Source organism: Engystomops pustulosus, chromosome 1, assembly GCF_040894005.1.
Source record: "Engystomops pustulosus chromosome 1, aEngPut4.maternal, whole genome shotgun sequence".
Taxonomy (NCBI): domain Eukaryota; kingdom Metazoa; phylum Chordata; class Amphibia; order Anura; family Leptodactylidae; genus Engystomops; species Engystomops pustulosus.
In genome coordinates, this window is record NC_092411.1 from 93,897,102 (window position 1) to 93,916,297 (window position 19,196).

A 19,196-nucleotide genomic window follows, 5' to 3' on the forward strand; every position below is an offset into this window, starting at 1 on the left:
CCGTATTTTAGCTAAAAATAGTTTTCTTCACATCCTTATAAATCACCTTTTATCTTATATTACCTCGAATCAAAGGGGGGCATCTCCTGCTCGTCCGGCTCCTCCCATCTACTCCTCCCCATGCCTTATACCTCATTACTATTCAGAAGGTCATGTCATGTGACCAGGGTGATGTCATCAAAGGTTTTGTACCCTTTACATTTGCAAAATGTACTGCATGTATGTTTCTGATGACATGAAATCACAGCACCCTCCATGGGCTTCCACTGCTCTCCATCCTCTATGTAGACTGCTGTGATTTCATGTCATCAGATACATACAGTACAGTACAGGTACAGTTTGTTAATGTGAGGAGGCTAAAGGACCTGAGATGATGTCACCCTGGTCACATGACACGAATGTAACACAATGCAGAGCTGTCAGTCAAAATAAAGGGGCGTGGTTCACTGACAGCCCAGGAGAGAGAAGAGTCAGAGCCAGCAGAAATGAGTCAGGAAACCTAATTAGTATATCAGAAAAAAAAGACTGTAAATAAGGTACAGTGCCTCTCTTTTGATGATATGGGGAAGACTTGTAACCCTTTATCAGCAAGTATTGTTAGTCAAAATAGGTAAAAATTAGGTAAAATTCTGGTGACAGGTCCTCTTTAATGGTACCGCTAGAAAGTTCGATTTGTCCCTCAAGTAAACAAGCCGTCTTTCCGCTTTGTATATGGAAATATACATGGAAAACACACTTCTTATTCTTTATTATAAATTGCATCCCTTCATATAAATATATTTTGTATGTTGCCCATTATGAAGATACAGGGATTGTTGCATAACAATAGCTCATATGCTGCAGAGTGAACCTCATCTGTATGTGTCTATAAACCAAATGGGTTCAGTGAAAAATCACTGATGTGAAAAAAAACCGCTAATGTGAAAGCACCCTTACATGTCACGAATAAGGAGCAATCTGATGTGTAAATCAGCTCTTTAACACTGTAGATGGTTCTTTTCCTCTATTTTTATGCCTTTATCCATGTTTTCTGTTAATGAAGCTAAGGTGCTGCGTATTCATTTCCTCCTGCTGTATGTGATTAAACTTTATTTTTATCATCAGCTACATGAGCATAACATGCACCAAGCCGGTCTGTGCCATTTTAAGTAATATCTCATCACACTTCAACACATCTAATTTTCTCTCACATCTTAGCCATTTTGTAGATAATTCCTCTGGCTGTCCCAAACTAGTGAGGTGTTGGGGGACCTCCAGATAACTTGGGTCTTTCCTCGTGATCACCACATAAAGAAGGTCTGGAACACATTCCAGGTTTCCTGATTCTTGGCTCATGTTGGCAGATCCATTGCTGCCTTTCTTCTTAAATACCCCCCCGAGAGATAGCTGTGGTTTTTTTTCTTTCTTTTGTTGCCTTTCCATGCATTCACGAAAATCTTGACTCAATCAGAAGTGATGATTACTTAACTCCTGTCTCAAAATTATTGCTGTCAACAATGTCAGTAGAATGGGGGTTTCTCTCAAATATTTATTAAAAAAATAAAAATACCAAACTTATATATAGTGTATCTACATAATGCATACAGTATATATTCACTTGCTAGGGAAGTCTTAGACAAAAACTTATACCAGAATATCTGAACAAAGACTCTATGTACTTCTTTGGTTAGATCACATGGCTCACTTACTAACTATTGCTTTTCATGCGTTGTTTGGTGCGGTTCAATGCATTAAAGTTTTTGATGTAACGTAAGCACTTCATGCAGTGTGTTCAGTAAGAGGAAGCAAATCTGCAGAGGATACATTCTTGTAGGCTATGACTATGTTGCAATGTTTTGTAACGCTACTCATCGATTTTAACTATTGAGTGACAATTGCAGCCCACATGATTGCTTACAACTCAGTGAATTCATTTGTACTGCAGCTGTAGCTCAATAGTTAAAATCAATAAGTAGCGCTACAGAAAATCCCATCTTAGCCCTGTCTTTGCTCAGCAAGTAAAAATTATAAAACAATGCAAGACATAAGTAAATGAATCAGATCATAATGTTATTTACTTTAGCCTGGTAAAATGTGTCCGTTTGATATGGTCCATTTCATTTATCAAGGTCAAAAATTTTTGATGCCCAACTTGCCCTTAAACCTGTATGGGGGTCATTTATCTTATTTTGCCCTACTCTGAGGTCTTTTTTGTCTGTTTTTTGCACCTCATTTGTTAAAAAAAGGCGCAATTTTGTTGCACAACTCATACCATTGCCTTTCCTAAGCATTGTTGAGACTGGCGTATTATTGCACAGTTATTTGCGCCCATTTAGGCACATATCAATGATAAATATTGCGCAAGAATCTGGAAGCAGGAGAAATACAAAGACAAATTAGGGGCAAGCCGGGATTACTGTTACACGGCAAACTAGGGTGAACTGCAAGAAAAAGCAGCAGAAAAATTGAGCAAATACCCAAATGTGGCCAAAAAGTTGCTAAGGTACTACCGAAAACCGTGCATCAGACTAAGATAAATCTGCCCCTATGTGCCTTATAAATAATAAGGTGACAACCTTGTCATATATATGGCGCACAGATCGCTACAGATGACTCCAGTAGGGGAGTTTCACACCAGAAATCTATCATGAAACTTAGTAAATCCCAAGGACATCTACCATCCGTTTGACTGATGGCAGACTAGTAGAACTCACATGCTCAGTCTCTTTCACAAGAATATGGACTGTTCTTATTATGTACAGGAACAACATGATTTTCAAGAAAATTAGTTTTACAAATATGTAAATTAGCTGAAGACACGAAAGCCATTTGACATCACTGGCTCTACAGGCAGGCTTTGACAGTGCAGGTTGTGCATAACTTAAAAGGCAGCAGAGACGAGAGGTGCTCAGGTTACATAAGCCTGAGCACCTGTGGCTAATTTGCATATTTTTGAAAAGTCTCTTTCATTAAAATTGCAAGTCCCGATACCTGTGAAAGAGAACGAGCATGTGAGTTCTACTAGTTTAACATCAGTCAAACAGATGGTAGATGTACTTTAACCCACCCTTGTCATGCCAACTTTCCGGAAGTAATGAGGGTGGTTTGAACCTTTGTCTGCTCCAAAAAGGCTCTGATAAATGCCAATCATTGGTCATTTCAACATGCTACATTTGTGTTGCAGGATTAGAAATCTGTGTAATATTACAGAGCAGTACGGTACAATGGCTGCTTGTGATTTCTGCAGCAGTTTAGTGGCCAAAGCTGTCACATGCTGTATTACTGCCAATACAGATTGGCTGTACAGGTCATCCAGTACAACATTGTTTTCTACCTGTATACAAAGATGGCAGGAAACCTCTAGATCATCAGTGAATGGATTAATAAGGAACTTTTAGTGTTTAGTAGTGTATTTAACAACCTTTGTGTTGTTTCAATAACTGGAAGACATTTTAATGGCAAATGAGAAAACAAGCACTTAAAAAGTAAGTAAGAATCAGCATTTTGTGAAGAAAAGCAAACACCACCAAGAATGAATTAACAACTCAATCAAGTATTACACACCTTCCCTTTCCATGAGCCTTGCATAAATCAGCAGCTCAATGTGTGTACATGAGGAATTGTGACTTGTATTCCATTTTCTCAATAAATTTCCTCTCCTCTTGTATCTTTTTGTTGTCCTCTCTGAAGTAAGAGATAAAGACCCAGCTGCACTAACTCACTCTTCATTCTCCACTGTACATGGAGCTTCTATGTAAGCTGATACCTCAGAGAACTTCTGTCTATCCTGCTAGCAAGATGAAATTCAACAAAGATTTTAGATTGGGGAAAGTATAATAATGAAGAAACAAAGTTATCAGGGAAATAATTGTGGCACACACTTTGGCCTTTTGGTCTGTGTTGCGATTTTCAGATTCACATTCAGGATGGCTACATCTGTCTCGTTAGCAGTGAGAGATTTAATCTTATTTTGCTATCTATATATATATATATATATATATATATATATATATATATATATAATTATATCAATTTTTTTTTTCTCCTGGTGAACATTTAAGAAGGTAAATATAAAACTCTCTGCATAAGGATAACTTGTGTAAGAAAATCTCCAGAAAAGATCAAGCAGAAAAAATATATTATCTTTTATTATATAACAATGTCAAAACACAACAGTTAACAAACATAGCACAGCGTGTTTCTGGAGAGGGCAGGGTCCAAAAGCCCAGGCATGGAAGAGGGTTGAACTGGCACTGAGATCAATGGTAAGAGGTTCAACATAACGTCAATTCTACTATGGTAAATATCTTGTAAAGGGATAATGTCATCAGGTTTTCACCATTAAACCTATTAACAGGTTCCCATAGAAGTTTTCAGCAAGTTACTTTTTGAATCAGCCAACTCCTTCATTTCTCCCTCCTTCATTCCCAAAGGGAGGGGTGAAGGAGGGAACTGAAAGAGACATTGGATAAGAAAAAACATGCCACTTATGACTTGGTGCGTCACGGTGACAGCTACTTTTTACATTTGATTTTATAAAGATGTGAGCTATGGATGTGTAGAATAAAAAACTGAATGAGAAACAATTAGAAGACTTCTGTGAGAACCTGTCATTAGGTTTAGTGGCAAAAAATGAATGACAGGTTCCCTTTAATAAACTTCTTGTGTTAAGAGTGTTTCATTTAAAATATAGCGTTTTGTGCATTGGACTTAAAGGGTTAGAAGTGATTTGCAGTATACCTGGGCTATTTGGATTTGTTGTATTCATTACAAATTGTTCTGTGTTGTGTTAAATATCAAAACTTATTGACCTGAATTTTGCACGCACACATACATGTTAGGTTGAGTGTACATTTATGTGTGGATATTAAAACATATGAGACAACCCACCCCCACCCCCACTCCCTTTAAAGAAAAAAAAACACCAGTATATCCTGAAAGCTTTGTTGCATGATGATATCTTTGCCACTCTCCAACACAACCTTACTGTGTCCACTTTTTTCTGACATGTTTCTCAACCCATAGTTCAAGCCTCCGATATCAAACAGCATAACCCAATGCAAACACCAATTATTTATGGCAGAGGCATGCAGGTGAATTCATGAAGTGCATGAGTTTTTCACTTTCTTTCTCAATCTGTAGACACCACCACGGTGTAGCCTGCTGTGTGAAGTGCAAAGCCTCTAAATAGGCTCTTTCCAACAGACTTCTTATTTCCACCATATATCAGCCATTCAACATTCTGTTCTTTCCCATTTGTCATCCTGGTGTCAAAAGAAATGGGAAAAAGACCAATGTGATTGTTTGTTTTGAGGTGTTCGAGGAATAACAGTTGAGCTTAATCCTCTCCTTTTGACATAGGTCCACTTTCTGTGTTCCAGGAGATCATTTGTTTTGACTGTACCCAAGACAATTGTCAGTTTTGTTAGCTGTTTTCATTCCAGTCTGGGACCATGCCCACCCCATGGACAGAGTGGTACTGGTGTGGGGATAGGGTCCGTGGAACACCATGCGGATAGAGGAAGTCAGAGGACTGAAGGGATGATGCCTGTTGTAATCCAGACTGAGGAGCACATTGCCTCACAATAGCCTGGTGTGAAGGTTGATGTTGGAACATACTGTGGGTGTCGGCAGATTGTGAACCTGCATGGTTACCCAATCTGGGCATGAGTGAGCTAGAGGTGAAATGGGCAGAGAAGTGCTGATAGGGCAGTCGTTCCATGGATTGCATTCCCCCACTTACAGTACAGCTGCTATAGGAGGGAACACTAGACCAATTATTACAAGAAATGTCTTCTATGCCTGTAACTTGCTCTGTGGCAGGCGTTGAATTGGCATACATGCAGGCCTGTCGCTGGGCAGACTCTGTGCGGAAGGACGTTGAAGATGAAGAGGAGGAGGATGGCTGGGGATATCCGGACCTGTAGTATGGGTCTTCCTCACTTGGAGATGTATCCATATAGGGCTTCTTATAAGGATGCTCTGCAGATTCTTCACTTGCTGCATAGAAGATACAACACATTTAAAAATCTCATAGAAACACTTGGGACATCATTTAAATGAAGTCAAACAAGTCCAACTTTCAGAGCAATGATCTTTCAGAGTTAATAGTTCCTTATCCATTCATATCACTTCCTAAAAGGTGGCATTAGAGGCAAAGTTTACCTTTTTTTTTACAGAAAATAAAACATATACCTTTCCCAGAATTCATAGTGGAGAAAACATGGTCTCCTTAGTGAAATATACCCTGCCCGTACTCACATACATAAATCCAGAAACATACCTGTGGTTTATACTACAACTATGTAACCCGTGAAAAGGGGAGGTTTGGTATTACACTATACCTCAATGCGGAGACCTTTGTACCACAATTAACCATCAAGGCATTCTTACATGTGTTGATAATTTGCCAAATGAATATTTATAGGAATGTTGGTACCCGGTGCCAGGAGTCAGCTGTTTGTTAGCTCTTGTCTTTTATATGGAAGCAAAAATCATTTGTTGCCAGTAGATGGCCCTTTATGCAGACATAAGGGAACAATATGGGGGTGATGAATGATTTTAGCAGCACCTATTCCTGTCTATACAGATAACATTGACCCTTAAAAAAGTCATAGAGCATGAACTAAGAAATTGTAAGAAAGCTTTTCCACTAGAGAAAGGAGGTCCATACGGTGGCCAACAATTACGCTAGGTGTGTCTCCATTGTAAAAGCCATTTCGGAGCACTGACCTTATGTATTAACAAATATAGTATATAGAATAAAATAGAACCTGTAAAAGGTTCAGCTTTTTCAATCATTAATGTTAAAAAAATGCATATGCATGAACTCTCTCATTACAAAGACTTGTGTCCACTTACCTTTTCTTTTTGTACAGTGGTATATAGGACCAGGTTCGTGTGGCAGTGAAGAGTATGTGTTGGATGGAGGCATTAGATCCTGAGAGGTGCTGCTCACACCATTCTCACACTGATACTGGGAACTGAGGTTAGAGGAACTAGTTATATTGCGCGATTCCGAGGGGAATGGACTATGGTTGGATGTAACTTTTTGTCGAACAGTGCTTCTTGGAACAACAGGATACTCTTTGCTGCAGAGAAAACATAGGCAGGTGTAGAATGATGTATCATATAATCAAAAGGAAAAGCTATACATATAGCATAATGTAAACTAAGATCTTAAAGGGATTTTTAGAATTTAAAAACATCAAGGTGGGGAATTTATTTAAAAAAAACCACAAACTTTTGAAACGTCCATCATTTTATCAGTAAGGATTCAGTCCAAATGTATTGCTGTTGTATGGAGGAAATCATTACGGGTCATTTATCTTATCCGCTCACCTAGCAAAGTTAGCAGTGCGAGAATTACAGAGGAGCCCTAGTTACAGATGCACCTCTTTGCCCACTGTGACTCTCTTAAAGCAATACTTTAGTCCCAGACTGTAATGACCAACTGTAAGAGTTATCAAAATCCAATTGTCACAGGGACTAAATAAAAATTTGTCTGAAGATACAATTACAAAATTTACTTGTTCTGATTTACACACAAATTCAACTTAAGTGCAAACCTATATAAACTGCTTGTATTCCTAAATTGCAGTGTCTGTGATAGCTGCATCCGTTTACTCCTAAAGTCCAGTGCCATTGATAACTGCATGTGTATACTCCTAAATAGATAACTGTTTATTCTTAAAATGGAAGGAAAGAGGAAGGGTATATGGGTTTCCCATTGCTTCTTTTACCGCCAAGAGAATAACTAGGTCTGGATACCCAGAAGTGTCTTATACTGCTGTTACATTAAAGGGGTTTGCCCACGAAGGAAAGTTTTCAAATTTTCATCCTCTTGTGATGTTTACACAATACAGATAATTTTTAACCTCCTTACTTTACAATTTTACTAAGCCATATTGCTGTTTTAGCTCCTATAACTTGTGCTTTGAGATGCAGTGTGCTGACAATGTGCTTAGATTATCAGGGTTTAGGTTTATCTACACTTTTATTTAACTTCTGATCAATCTACTAGTATCTGACACATAGAAAAAGAGAGATGAGACGGGTCAGAGATGAGAGATGATGAGATCCTTGAGATGGATATAAAACACAATCACACTCTCATATCTGCTAACTCACCTTATCATTAAAACCCAGAGTCAGCTCTGCTATAAAGACCTTATCTGTTTGTAGCTAGTAGAGTAAGTCTCTGCACACTGCTGCTTGCTGTCAGGAGCTGTCTGAGCTGGTCTTGTAATGCAGGGGGAGGGGTAGGAGGCAGAGAGCACTGCATCATGCAGACAAGAGAAGCTAATCATGAGAAGAATCCAACCCTAGTCAGAAGATTTATGGTTAGATCCAGGGGCAACCAAAATTGTAAACACCCGGACTGATAGAAACAGGTTGTAATTATATCTGTGAAATGCTGTAACAGTGAATTAGAGAATGTGTTATTTTGTTATCCCGAGTATATTTAAGAATCTTGTCTTTGTGGGAATACCCCTTTAACAACAGCATTTAATTTGTTTGTTTTTAACATTACTATTTGTTTATTTATTTTTTTTATCTTATGATATTATTTTAGGTACTTTCCAAGCCCTTTTGTGGCAGGGCAGTTGCACTGTTATTACCACAATTTTGCAGCCCTCTACCCCTACTATCACCATTTAGCCAGTTTTGGGTCTTATGTGCAGGTTGCATTGATTTCAATGGGGTTCAGGTTCAAGGTTGGGTCAATTCCCAGTATCCAAACTGAACTTTTTCCTGTTGTTCAGACGAACTTGTCGAACCCAAACTTCGACTGATCTGCTTATTACTATAAATGATAACATATATAATACCTATGCAACATACAGTCATTATGTGGAGTAAGGTCCTGAGTTTAAATCAAGGGTATTCAGACTTACTGACAAATTAAAATACATGGGCCAATGCACAAGTCTGATTGTTTGAAAAACAAAGTAAAAATTGCTTTTCTCTAGCCTCCAGGTTTTGATCCTGACTTGATCCTGATTCTAATGTAGAAAATAAATGTGGGTATACCTTTGCATCCTGGACATCCGATGGAGCTCCATATCATCACTTCCTCTAAATCCCTTGGCAAATGGATTATTTTCAATCTTTAACTGGGTTATCTGTCAAACAGTGGGACTGTAATCAGCATATGTATTAAAACAATCCATTCATTGCATTGTTATACACCCACAGTTTGTTCCCTACATATATTCTTTACACCATATTACAGTGTTTAACTATGCATAACTAAATATTTAAAGCCAAGTAAAAGAATAATAAATAGTCATATACTTTATCAAAGGAAAATACTTCTTCGTCCTATGTTTTTTCTGTTCTTAGTAGTGTTTAAAAAAGCTTTCTCTCAGAAAGTAGACAGTTAAGGAGACATTGTTAATGTTCCTAGTGACTTAACTCCTTACAGATATTTGACATATCTATCTATGTAGATTGTGAGCCCTGATGGGCCCCCCTTCTACTTGTAATGTATGTAAACCACTTATTGAAATTACAGCACCATGAAATTAATCATGATATATAATATATATATTAATTATTAAAGGGAATCTGTCAGTAGTTTTGACTATACGAAGCTGCAGGCAGTGTTAGGTATTGGACCTGGAGAGCCATGGGGAGTCATACCTTTTTGTATGTTGTTAGTAGTGACACAAGAGTGAAAAGTGAAGTTATAATCCAGCTATGCAGCTCTTGCAAGGGTTCTGGGTGGATCTTTTTAGCCTTAACAGCCCTCTGCTCTCTTCAATGTGCTGCTCCACAGTCCCCCCCCCCCCTCTACTAAGTGTAAGAGCTGTTTTAGAATCTTGGATACTTACAGCAGTCACTCAGAGCAGATGGGAGGGCTGTGGAACAGTTCATTAAAAGAGCAGAAAGCTCTTCAGGCTGAAAGACTAACCCAGAGCACTTGCAGAATCTCCAAAACCTGGATTGTAAAATTCATTTTTCACAGCCCTGACATTACTTACTCCACACAAAGAGGAATGATTACACAGCTCACAGGACCTCTACCTAGCACTGTACGAAGCTTATTATGGTAAAAGCTGATGATGGATTCCCTTCAAGCTTTAACCTACTTATTTGCCTGCTTAATACAGACTTCAAAACTGTTTTCTGAAACACTGCAGGTGAGGAGAAGAAGATTTTTGGCTTGTTATGCTTTTAACATGTGATGAGGTTTCCCCACTTTAAGTTATTTTACCTTATATACCTTATATAACACACCAAAACACACCTTATGATACATGACAGATCCTCATATCACATGCTTGACCGTGATATATGTGATATACGTATACAACATTATGATCACAAACTTTGTGCAGTCTTTCACAACTAAGGATGGTGAGTTGCAGGCCATGTTCATTATCACCATGTGCAATATCATAATGTGCTATCACAATTAAAGGGTTTGTGACTCCATGGGGTATTTACATCCTATAAGTAGACATGTGGAGTCTTATGAGTTTCCATTTTACTAACAAACAAGCAACAGCTTAGTGCCATGCTTCTTTCATTCAAAACATTTTTTTTCAATTATTTCTCATTGATAGAATGTTGCATAGAAAGGACTCCGATGAAAGTTAACAATAAAGAACATGTGTCCATCATATTGGAGCTTGCCAAAAAATACTGGGACATTAAGTGCATTTTCAAGATAAAAAACTGCATTATTTGGGCTGGTTGTCAGACCATGTAGTTTACAATGGAGGCATTTTATAATCTCCCCTCCTCCCTTAATTGAAAATGTGGAGATGGAATTCTTTCCAAGGGTCTGTATATATTTTTATTTCTTTCTTCATTTTAACATTTCTCCACATGGGCAAAATCGTTCACTTTATATACAGATGTTACTGAAGAAAAAAGGATTGGCTGGCTGTGCTTCTTTCCAGAAACCCGTAAAATGTGTGCATAAGCCTGAGAGAGGCTTGGCAGCTCAGAAACGGACCTTTGGATGAGACTTTTTTCATTAACTCTTTCACTCCTTCCCAGAATTACCCAAATGTGTGTTTATCTTTCTGACATTAAGGTTCAGCTATTTTGGAGATAAGAGGATCCATGGTGTCAGCATACTCTCTTCCAACAGAGGGAAGCAGTAACATCCCTTGTACTATTTCATTTCTTTCCATTTTTTCGACACAGACTCTTACTTGTGAGGAGAGAAACAAGTTAATAACAAGTCATTTTTACCTTGTGATTTTGGTAAGATGTTACAGCTATAAATGCAGTCTCTGAGAAGACATGGGTACAAAAAGCAGTGTTCTTGGACCCAAATCCATTATTTTCATCCGCTTTAACTATGTGTAGGCGAGGCTGGTACTTGTGCATGGAATTTAGAATGATCTGAAAGAAAGAACACAACACTAATACAGTGAGCATTAAATATTACTAACATGCAATGCCTTCTGCCTTGATTATCACATTATCTGTATTAGGCTCAGTTCACACTTCCGTTCAAACCTCCTTTCCTTACCTCTGTTAAAAAGCAAGGAAGTTTAATGAATCAATTCAAAATCCCATAGACATTAATCTAAATTTCATCTCATCCGTTATGTTCAGTTGGGCAAATAACTATTATGCATAGAGGTTTTTTTGCCAGAAAAAATGACGGTGACTGCAGTATTGGGAAAAACACAATGTAACGTAACAGATACCTGCCTAACTGACCATGACAGATGACATATAATTTACATTTATTTCAGTGGGATTTTTAATTGATACGGTAATCCTCCGTTATTAACAGAGGTAAGTATTGGAAGTTGAACAGTACTGTGAACGTAGCCCCAGACTTGTGTCAGGGGGAAACTAAGCACGGAAGGTGAATGAAAAGTCTCCATTCACCTTCCGTTCCCCATGTCTTCTTTGTTTCCCCGTACAATCCCGATTATAAAAAAAAATAGTCTGACTTTTGCGATATTTTTTTCACAATTTGAAAGCAGAAGGGGGGATGAAACCTGACAAATTCAAGTATCAACTGAGCCTTACCTAAAATGGGTAAAAAGTAATAAAAACAAATTAACTATAATGAACCATAGGAGTAGGACAAGGGGAAGAGCTTGTAAACACATGTGTGATTGTAGAATCACATCAGTGAAATGGATCAAAAGGAACTGTGATCAGGAATGTTATTTTTAGCTGGTGAATGGTTCCAATGGCCTATGCCTTTGTCAGCATTCTGAATCATTTCAGTAGTTTATATAGATTTCCTTCACATTACCTGGCTCCCTGCCAGCACCATGTGGCGAGTCCTGGGGAAAGGGCAGATGCAGCCTGTATGCCTCTGTCTCCTCTTCCCCACACTCATGCACCTCCCTCACCCCTCTTCACATCCTGTCAAGTACATAGAGCAGGCAGGGGAGGGAGGGGGATGGTGTGGAGGAGAGGAAGAATGCATGAGGAGACACGTGCTGCTGAAGCAGAGTACAGAGCTTTGGCCATAATGCAAAGCACCACTCATTTTTACTCAACTCATATTGTATATGTTCTCTAGACTGTACATTGCTGACAATTTGTAGGCATTTGGAGTAGTGCTCTATGATGAGTGAAACATGTGGAAACCTCATCATAATTTTTCTTTAGCTGTGATTGACCAGTAAACACAGATGTTCCTTGTACAAAATGCTTAAAGAGTTCTATATTATCATTCAATCTTCCTCATGTAAAGGGTTAATTGATGTCACCCTTTAGAGCTGTAATGATTTCCACTTCTGAATAGGAAAATCCATAAAATTTACAGAATCTGGAAGAATAACCATTTCTAGGGCTAGGTGCCAGGTTGCAGAAGCGGGCTTATGCCATCTCTTCCAAGGCAGTTATGTTGATTTTAAGAAATCATGGGTTTTTGAAGGAACATTAACTCTTTGATCTCAAAAGCTTTCTGCAGTAGCTGTACACTTATCATGTTATCACTGAGTCACTGAATGAGACAGGACAAATTGCGTCAAATGAATGTACGCATTTCACCAAGCCTAATGCATTAGAGATGGGATTGTTTTTCACATGCAAATGTGATTATATGCTGGTATAAAGGTATGACAGAAAACCAGACTATATGCCTTACCTCATATTTATATTGATAGTTTTTCATCTTCCAAAAGTGCCAAAATGTTGGTGAAATGTTCAGCAATTCTTTGTGTTAAGTCCCCTACTTTAGGACACCCAACTTACAGATGACCCCTAGTTAAAGACGGACCCCGCTGCTCAACGTGACCTCTGGTGAAGCTCTCTGCATGCTGTACTATAGACCAGACTGCAATGATCAGCTGTAAGGTGTCTGTAATGAAGCTTTATTGATAACTCTTTGTCCCATTACAGTAAATAATTTTAAAACTTTGATTATCACTGGGGCAAATAATTTTGTAATCTGGAGCTCCCAATTATAAAATATACAGTTTCAACTTATGTATTTTTCGGACTATAAGGCGCACCGGATTATAAGACGCACCGTCAATAAATGCCTGCTAAAATGTCTAGGATCATATATAAGGCGCACCTGATTATAAGGATGAATGACCAGCAGGTGGCAGACCTGTGCACAGTTCAAGGCAGCTGTTGTCTGTAAGTACGGTTCATATATAAGGCGCACTGGACAATAAGGCGCACCTTTGATTTCTGAGAAAATCAAAGGATTTTTTGTGCACCTTATAGTCTGAAAAATATGGGTACATACAAATTCAACTTAAGAACACACTTTCTTGTATGTAACCGGGGGGTTGCCTGCATGTATATTAGAAAAATGTACAACATACTATTCTGTAATCAAAAAAATCACATACTAATATACTGAGTATTGCTTGAAAGATTATCATCTAGTTTTGAGGTTATGTGGTTCTGAGATGCCATATATTACGTACAATATTATGAGTATATAATAATTTGCATATTAATAAAAAATTTGAAAGATAGAGAACTCGAAAGTTGGATTTCTATAAGAAAAATATATCTAAATTCTAATGTTATTATCTTATACTGAATTGCATAGATTGTGTAGAAAATGTAATTGAAAATGGTTGGTTACATATACATCACTATGACACTAGGTTTGGCGTCAGTAGAAGCCAAGTCGCGCCAGCCACTGCTGCAAGGGAGACATCCTAGCTCACGAGGCCCCTCTCATCCTGTTGGCTTAGCCAAATTCCTTTGACATGTAGGTAACTTGCAGGCCTCAGCAGTGAATGATCTAATGGCTTTTAATTTCATTACAGTGACTCTAATTGAGAGGCTACTGCTGCACTTTTGCTCTGGGGGGGGCAGGCTACCCTCAGTCTCTTCTCACAGTAGGTGCATGGCTGTTACCCCCTTGTGTCTTCTCCACCCCCAGTCTCCCTCCTCACCTCCCACCACTTTGCTGCAATAACTACATGCTTCGTTACACTCTGACTCTTTGTAGCCTGTAGTGATGATGCATCTCTCTGTGTATCTACTCTGAAGATAATTCACTCTCAACTACTAACAGGGTCTCTGGTTTGTATTGTTAGGGAGAAATGTTGCAGTCCTTAAGTTTTAGTAAATTAAAGTAGCAGTTGTAGAGAGATATTTAAGTCTGAATTTTATAATAAAAATCTATTTTTCATTAGGTTTAAAATGTGGTATTCATATGTTTATTATAATGTCCATGCAACATTCTTGTCCATACACTTGAAAAAGGGGCATTTATAGCCCCAAAAACGCATAGTGAACTTGTGACATAATAAGGATGATTTGCTCCATTCTCTAATATTATTCTTTTGAAATTGGTGTTTCACAATAGAGTACTGTCCATTTTTCGCTCCATTACTATTGATCAGGACCATTGTGGCAACTGAGACCCAACAATCCTGCATGGGAGCAGCACCCGACACCATAAAACCCAAACTGTAACTAGAGTTGTGCCTTAATGTTTCGCAACCTTATTGACTGAGCCCCCTACTACCTCTAAAGACCCTAAATTTACTTTTAAAATCACAACTCTGTGACCTGTTATTTTCCTCTACTGCCTATAGAAAGTTGGCATTGTTGTGCACTGAGTATGGTGGTTGATGATGAATTTTCATCTCAAGGAGCATCAATCATGACCCAGGTTGTCAGCTCCAGGAAGAAGTCCACCAGTACTCAGGTTGCCAGCTCAATCAGGAAGTTTACCAGAACCCAAGTTGTCAGCTAAAGGAGGGGGTTCACCAGAACCCAAGTTGTTGGCTCAAGAAGGAAATCCATCATGAACCAGTAAAAGGTTTCAATTTATTATTTACATTGCAGTATCACAGCAGGGTATACTGGAATTAACATTTAAGACTTAAAAACATTAAAGACCAAAAACATTAAAGACCAATCAAGAGTTGGGACAAGAATGAATAAGGCCCATAGACAAGATGTTTGGTGGGATCTACTTTCCCAGCAAGTGTTCTATGGTGTGGCAACCTAATTAGGCCATATAATCAATTAAGGAAATTTATTATGCCTTCATGAGTTTTCAGGCGCGGTAGGCATGTACACATCCCCAACTCTGCCAGTTCAGAACATTTTCAGCAGTATAAACCTGCTCCTGGTCTATAAACTCCACCAGAAATAGTATGGGTTTGGGGAGATTGAGTCTGGATGTTTAAAGGGGTTGTCCACTTTCAGAAAATTAATTGATATTATTAATATGGTTATGCAAGAAAAACTATACAATTTTCCAATATACTTTCTGTATCAATTCCTCACTGTTTTCTAGATCCCTGCTTGCTTTCCTGCTATATAAAGCATCTATGTTTACTTCCAGTGAATAGAAATTTGACCATGGTCACACAAGTGCACTGAATGTTAGTGCACCTGTGTGACCATGGACAGATTGCTAGCCACTGGAAAAAAAAACATAGACGCTTTCAATGGCAGGAGAGCAAGCAGAGATCTAAAAAACTGTGAGGAATTGATACAGAACATACATTGGAAATTGTGCAACTTTTCCTTACACAAACCATATCAATTATTTGCTGAAAATGGACAACCCCTTTAAGTTGACCCCGACAACAGAGCTTCAGTGGAGCGAATTCTAAGGCTGGCATTAAAATTAAAATTCTTAATAAATTCCCCCCAATGTGTAAGGGTGGAGAAAGGCTTTCTTTCAGTATAATCTGAGGGGCACAAAAGCTCCACTGCCACATAAGAATTTGCCAATATTTATTGATGCCAGACAACTGAAGGCCAAATTGCACATTGAGGCTTTAGACCCATCACCATGTTACACCTCAGAATGATTGTATAAATGTCACTTAATGTTTTCTACTGAGGAAGATAAGGATGCAACATGTTGGATATTTATTTATCCATTGTTGGAATGAATGGAATTAATTTCTATCTTCTTTGGCAGTGTGCATATGTATTGCATAAACATCTTCTTTGAATGGACTGGAAGATTGATGCCTCTTGTGTTTACCCTGGACAATGATTATTTTGCCTTACAGTCTGCCCGTAATGCAACATAAGTGCAATAGATTCTTAGTTACACAGGAATTAAGTGGCATTGGATGAGTCAAGCAAGTGCTTGACCCATATCAATAAAAATAACATGCTGGGGCTCATTTAATAAGCCAGGTCCTTCCTGTGGTTAGACACGCCTCCTGAGGAAGCAACAAGCGAAAGAAACGCGTGTCAGGGCGAGGGTGAGAAGGTAGCCAAACGACAAAGGTATTTATTTCCCTAACAATTATATATACTTGTTTAGGCAAAAGTGGTTTAAAATTTGGGATAAACCTTGAGCTAGCTAATTATGAGAAAGCATAGAGAACAATGAATAAAGTTATAACACTTAGCACTTTACTGTTTTTGAGCTGCCTTATGCCCCGGTTATTTGGGACCCTTTTCTAATGTGTATTTGTGTAATATATGTAATTTTTAAAAATTATGAAATAAAAATGTAAAGATTGTTTTATTATAAAAGTGGTAAAATTCCTTATGTATAGGTTGTGTAAGTTAGTTTGGTGGGAATTTCCCTGAGACTAAAAGAAAAAGGACAAAATTAAATTGGTGAAATTACCAATTTTACTAAGGGTTGTGCTCCTCACTTTTGTTGGACTGTTCGTCTGTTTCAGGGATTGCACGGCTTGCACAGGTATTTAACAGGTGTATGCGCCGGGATTTTGGCACGCGCAAACGTTTTTGGGCACAGCTGCGCCGGCTTCTATGCGACACAAATTGTGGGGCATGCCATCGGACGATCCGACTGATTCTTACTGAGCTCAGGATTTAACTTTCAAATTGTGTCACAAGCCCATGCAATTACATGCACCACCAAGGATGGTGAACTCTCTCGGACCTGAACAGGGAAGCGACTCATGCAGGATATCAGGAACATGATCTTAGTGAATCGCGGCACAGTGCATGATCATCAGACAATGGACTTTTGGTGAACTCCAGTGGACGGTTAAGTAAATGTGCACCGCTGTCTCAGCCAAAATGAGCATGAATGTTTGTGTTGTGATTGAGATAGCTTTTACCTGAATAAGAATTTATGCAGTTATAAAGTTTAGTGCTGGTTGTTTACATATCAATGTCATTTTTATGAAGGTGGCTATTTTTGTGTATGTGGTGACAGACATGTCAATGCTGCAAATTGGAATTTGTCTCATGTCCATGGTCAGTTTATGACAACTCTTAAACAATATACTATTTTTACATACATTGAGACTAAAGAGATTAACCATCGCTACCTCTTTTGTGGGAATGTAAATTCCCCAAATAAGATAACTTGGAATAAGAGGGCCCATACAATCTCAATTACAAAGACTGCATTGGATCATTTTTTGTTCTGCAGTGTATTATTATTATTATTATTAATTCCACGGTGCTGTACATTCAATAGGGGGTTCACATACATCACATTAAGACAAGAACAAATGCAAGTACAAATACAAAAAATACAGTGATCAGGAGACAAGTGGAAGGAGGACCCTGCCCGTGAGAGCACAAGGTGAGGGGTCACAATCTATATTGGAGGGTAGATTTAGACACAAGGTGAGGGAACCGAGCAGCAAAGTTACTGCATATTGTTGGCAATCCTGAACAGGTGGGATTTCAGATTACGTTTGAAGGTTTGGAAAATGGAGGAGAGTCTCACACATTTTTGTAGAGTGTTCCACTTTATGGGAGATGCAGAGGAGAAATCATGAAGATGAATGTTAGAAGAGTGGAAAGAGTGAAGCAGAAGGTTATACAGATATTAATGGTTTGTTCTATTCTTCGGTGATGCAAATATGACCAGAATATATGGTTGACTAAAATAGTTGTTTCACAGGCAAATACTCAAAAAACATGTTTCCTTCAGCAGCCACAAAGTGCTGCCTGGTTGTCATGGTTGACCACATGTCAACAAATGTCAACTGTTGCCTAGAATCTCCAGATTGGTACCAAATTAAGGCTAAGGCTTTAAGGCTGTAACCGTACACAGCGGAACTATTTTGAGATGATACTACAAGGGTGATCTTCCAATAGCAGATTGTTAGCATGCATAATATTTGGAAGGACTGAAAACTGTTCACAGAAAATCTGGTCTGGATAAGGAGGTGGTCTTCTCAAACAGGTGGTCTTTTGAAGATGCTTCTCTGTATACACAAGCACAGAGACTACACACAACTATACATTAAAGCAGTGTAATATGGCATTTTTCATTCGGAATAGCAACACATTTTTACAGGATGTCTCTCTTATTTCTATTATGAACCACTGACAATACACCTTTTCTTCAGCATTGACTCTATGTTCTAAGAGTACTAAGAGACAAACAGAAGGAGTATCTAAATTAATATTAATATTAGAGAAACATTCCAGAGCTAGGGTGAATGGCAGAATGTGAGATTGTCCATAATACCTTTAACCACTTTACTGCCAACTATCTACCAGCGTTTTGAGCATCTCTCAGACTCATTTGTTTCAGATATTATTTACAGCATCTTAGTTATGCCATCTTCAGGGGTAATCTACATGCATATGGAGGTTAAAGGGTTAAGGTAGACAAGATATGTCGAAATGGAATTTCCAGCCATTCTAACGGATGCTGATAGAATTTGCCTGTTGTCTTATGATAAATATACCGGCTCAAAGCAGGACTTATCTGTAGAAGCCTTTGAAGAGTGACTTAACCCTTGCAAGAGTGACTGAGGTTTGGAAGGAGCTGCTTGCACTTCCATCCGGCCTCATGTTGCCCTCTGCTCTCCTCGATGCTTAGATCTCTTTGTCTCTGGAAC

At 38.5% G+C, this 19,196-nt stretch overlaps 1 protein-coding gene across 5 annotated transcripts in view; it reads right to left on the reverse strand.

The window, feature by feature from the left end:
* Window positions 1–4,133: 4,133 nt before the first annotated feature.
* Window positions 4,134–19,196, reverse strand: part of TBX5 (T-box transcription factor 5) — a 45,667-nt gene continuing 30,604 nt past the window's right edge. For all 5 annotated transcript variants that reach the window (XM_072148052.1, XM_072148042.1, XM_072148034.1 and 2 more), the window contains exons 6-9: window positions 11,188–11,340; window positions 9,013–9,104; window positions 6,841–7,070; window positions 4,134–5,979 (exon numbers count right to left, since the gene is read on the reverse strand). In XM_072148052.1, the coding sequence (XP_072004153.1) occupies window positions 5,405–5,979; window positions 6,841–7,070; window positions 9,013–9,104; window positions 11,188–11,340 (1,050 nt within the window). In that variant the 3' untranslated portion in view covers window positions 4,134–5,404. The remainder of the gene's footprint in view (window positions 5,980–6,840; window positions 7,071–9,012; window positions 9,105–11,187; window positions 11,341–19,196) is intronic.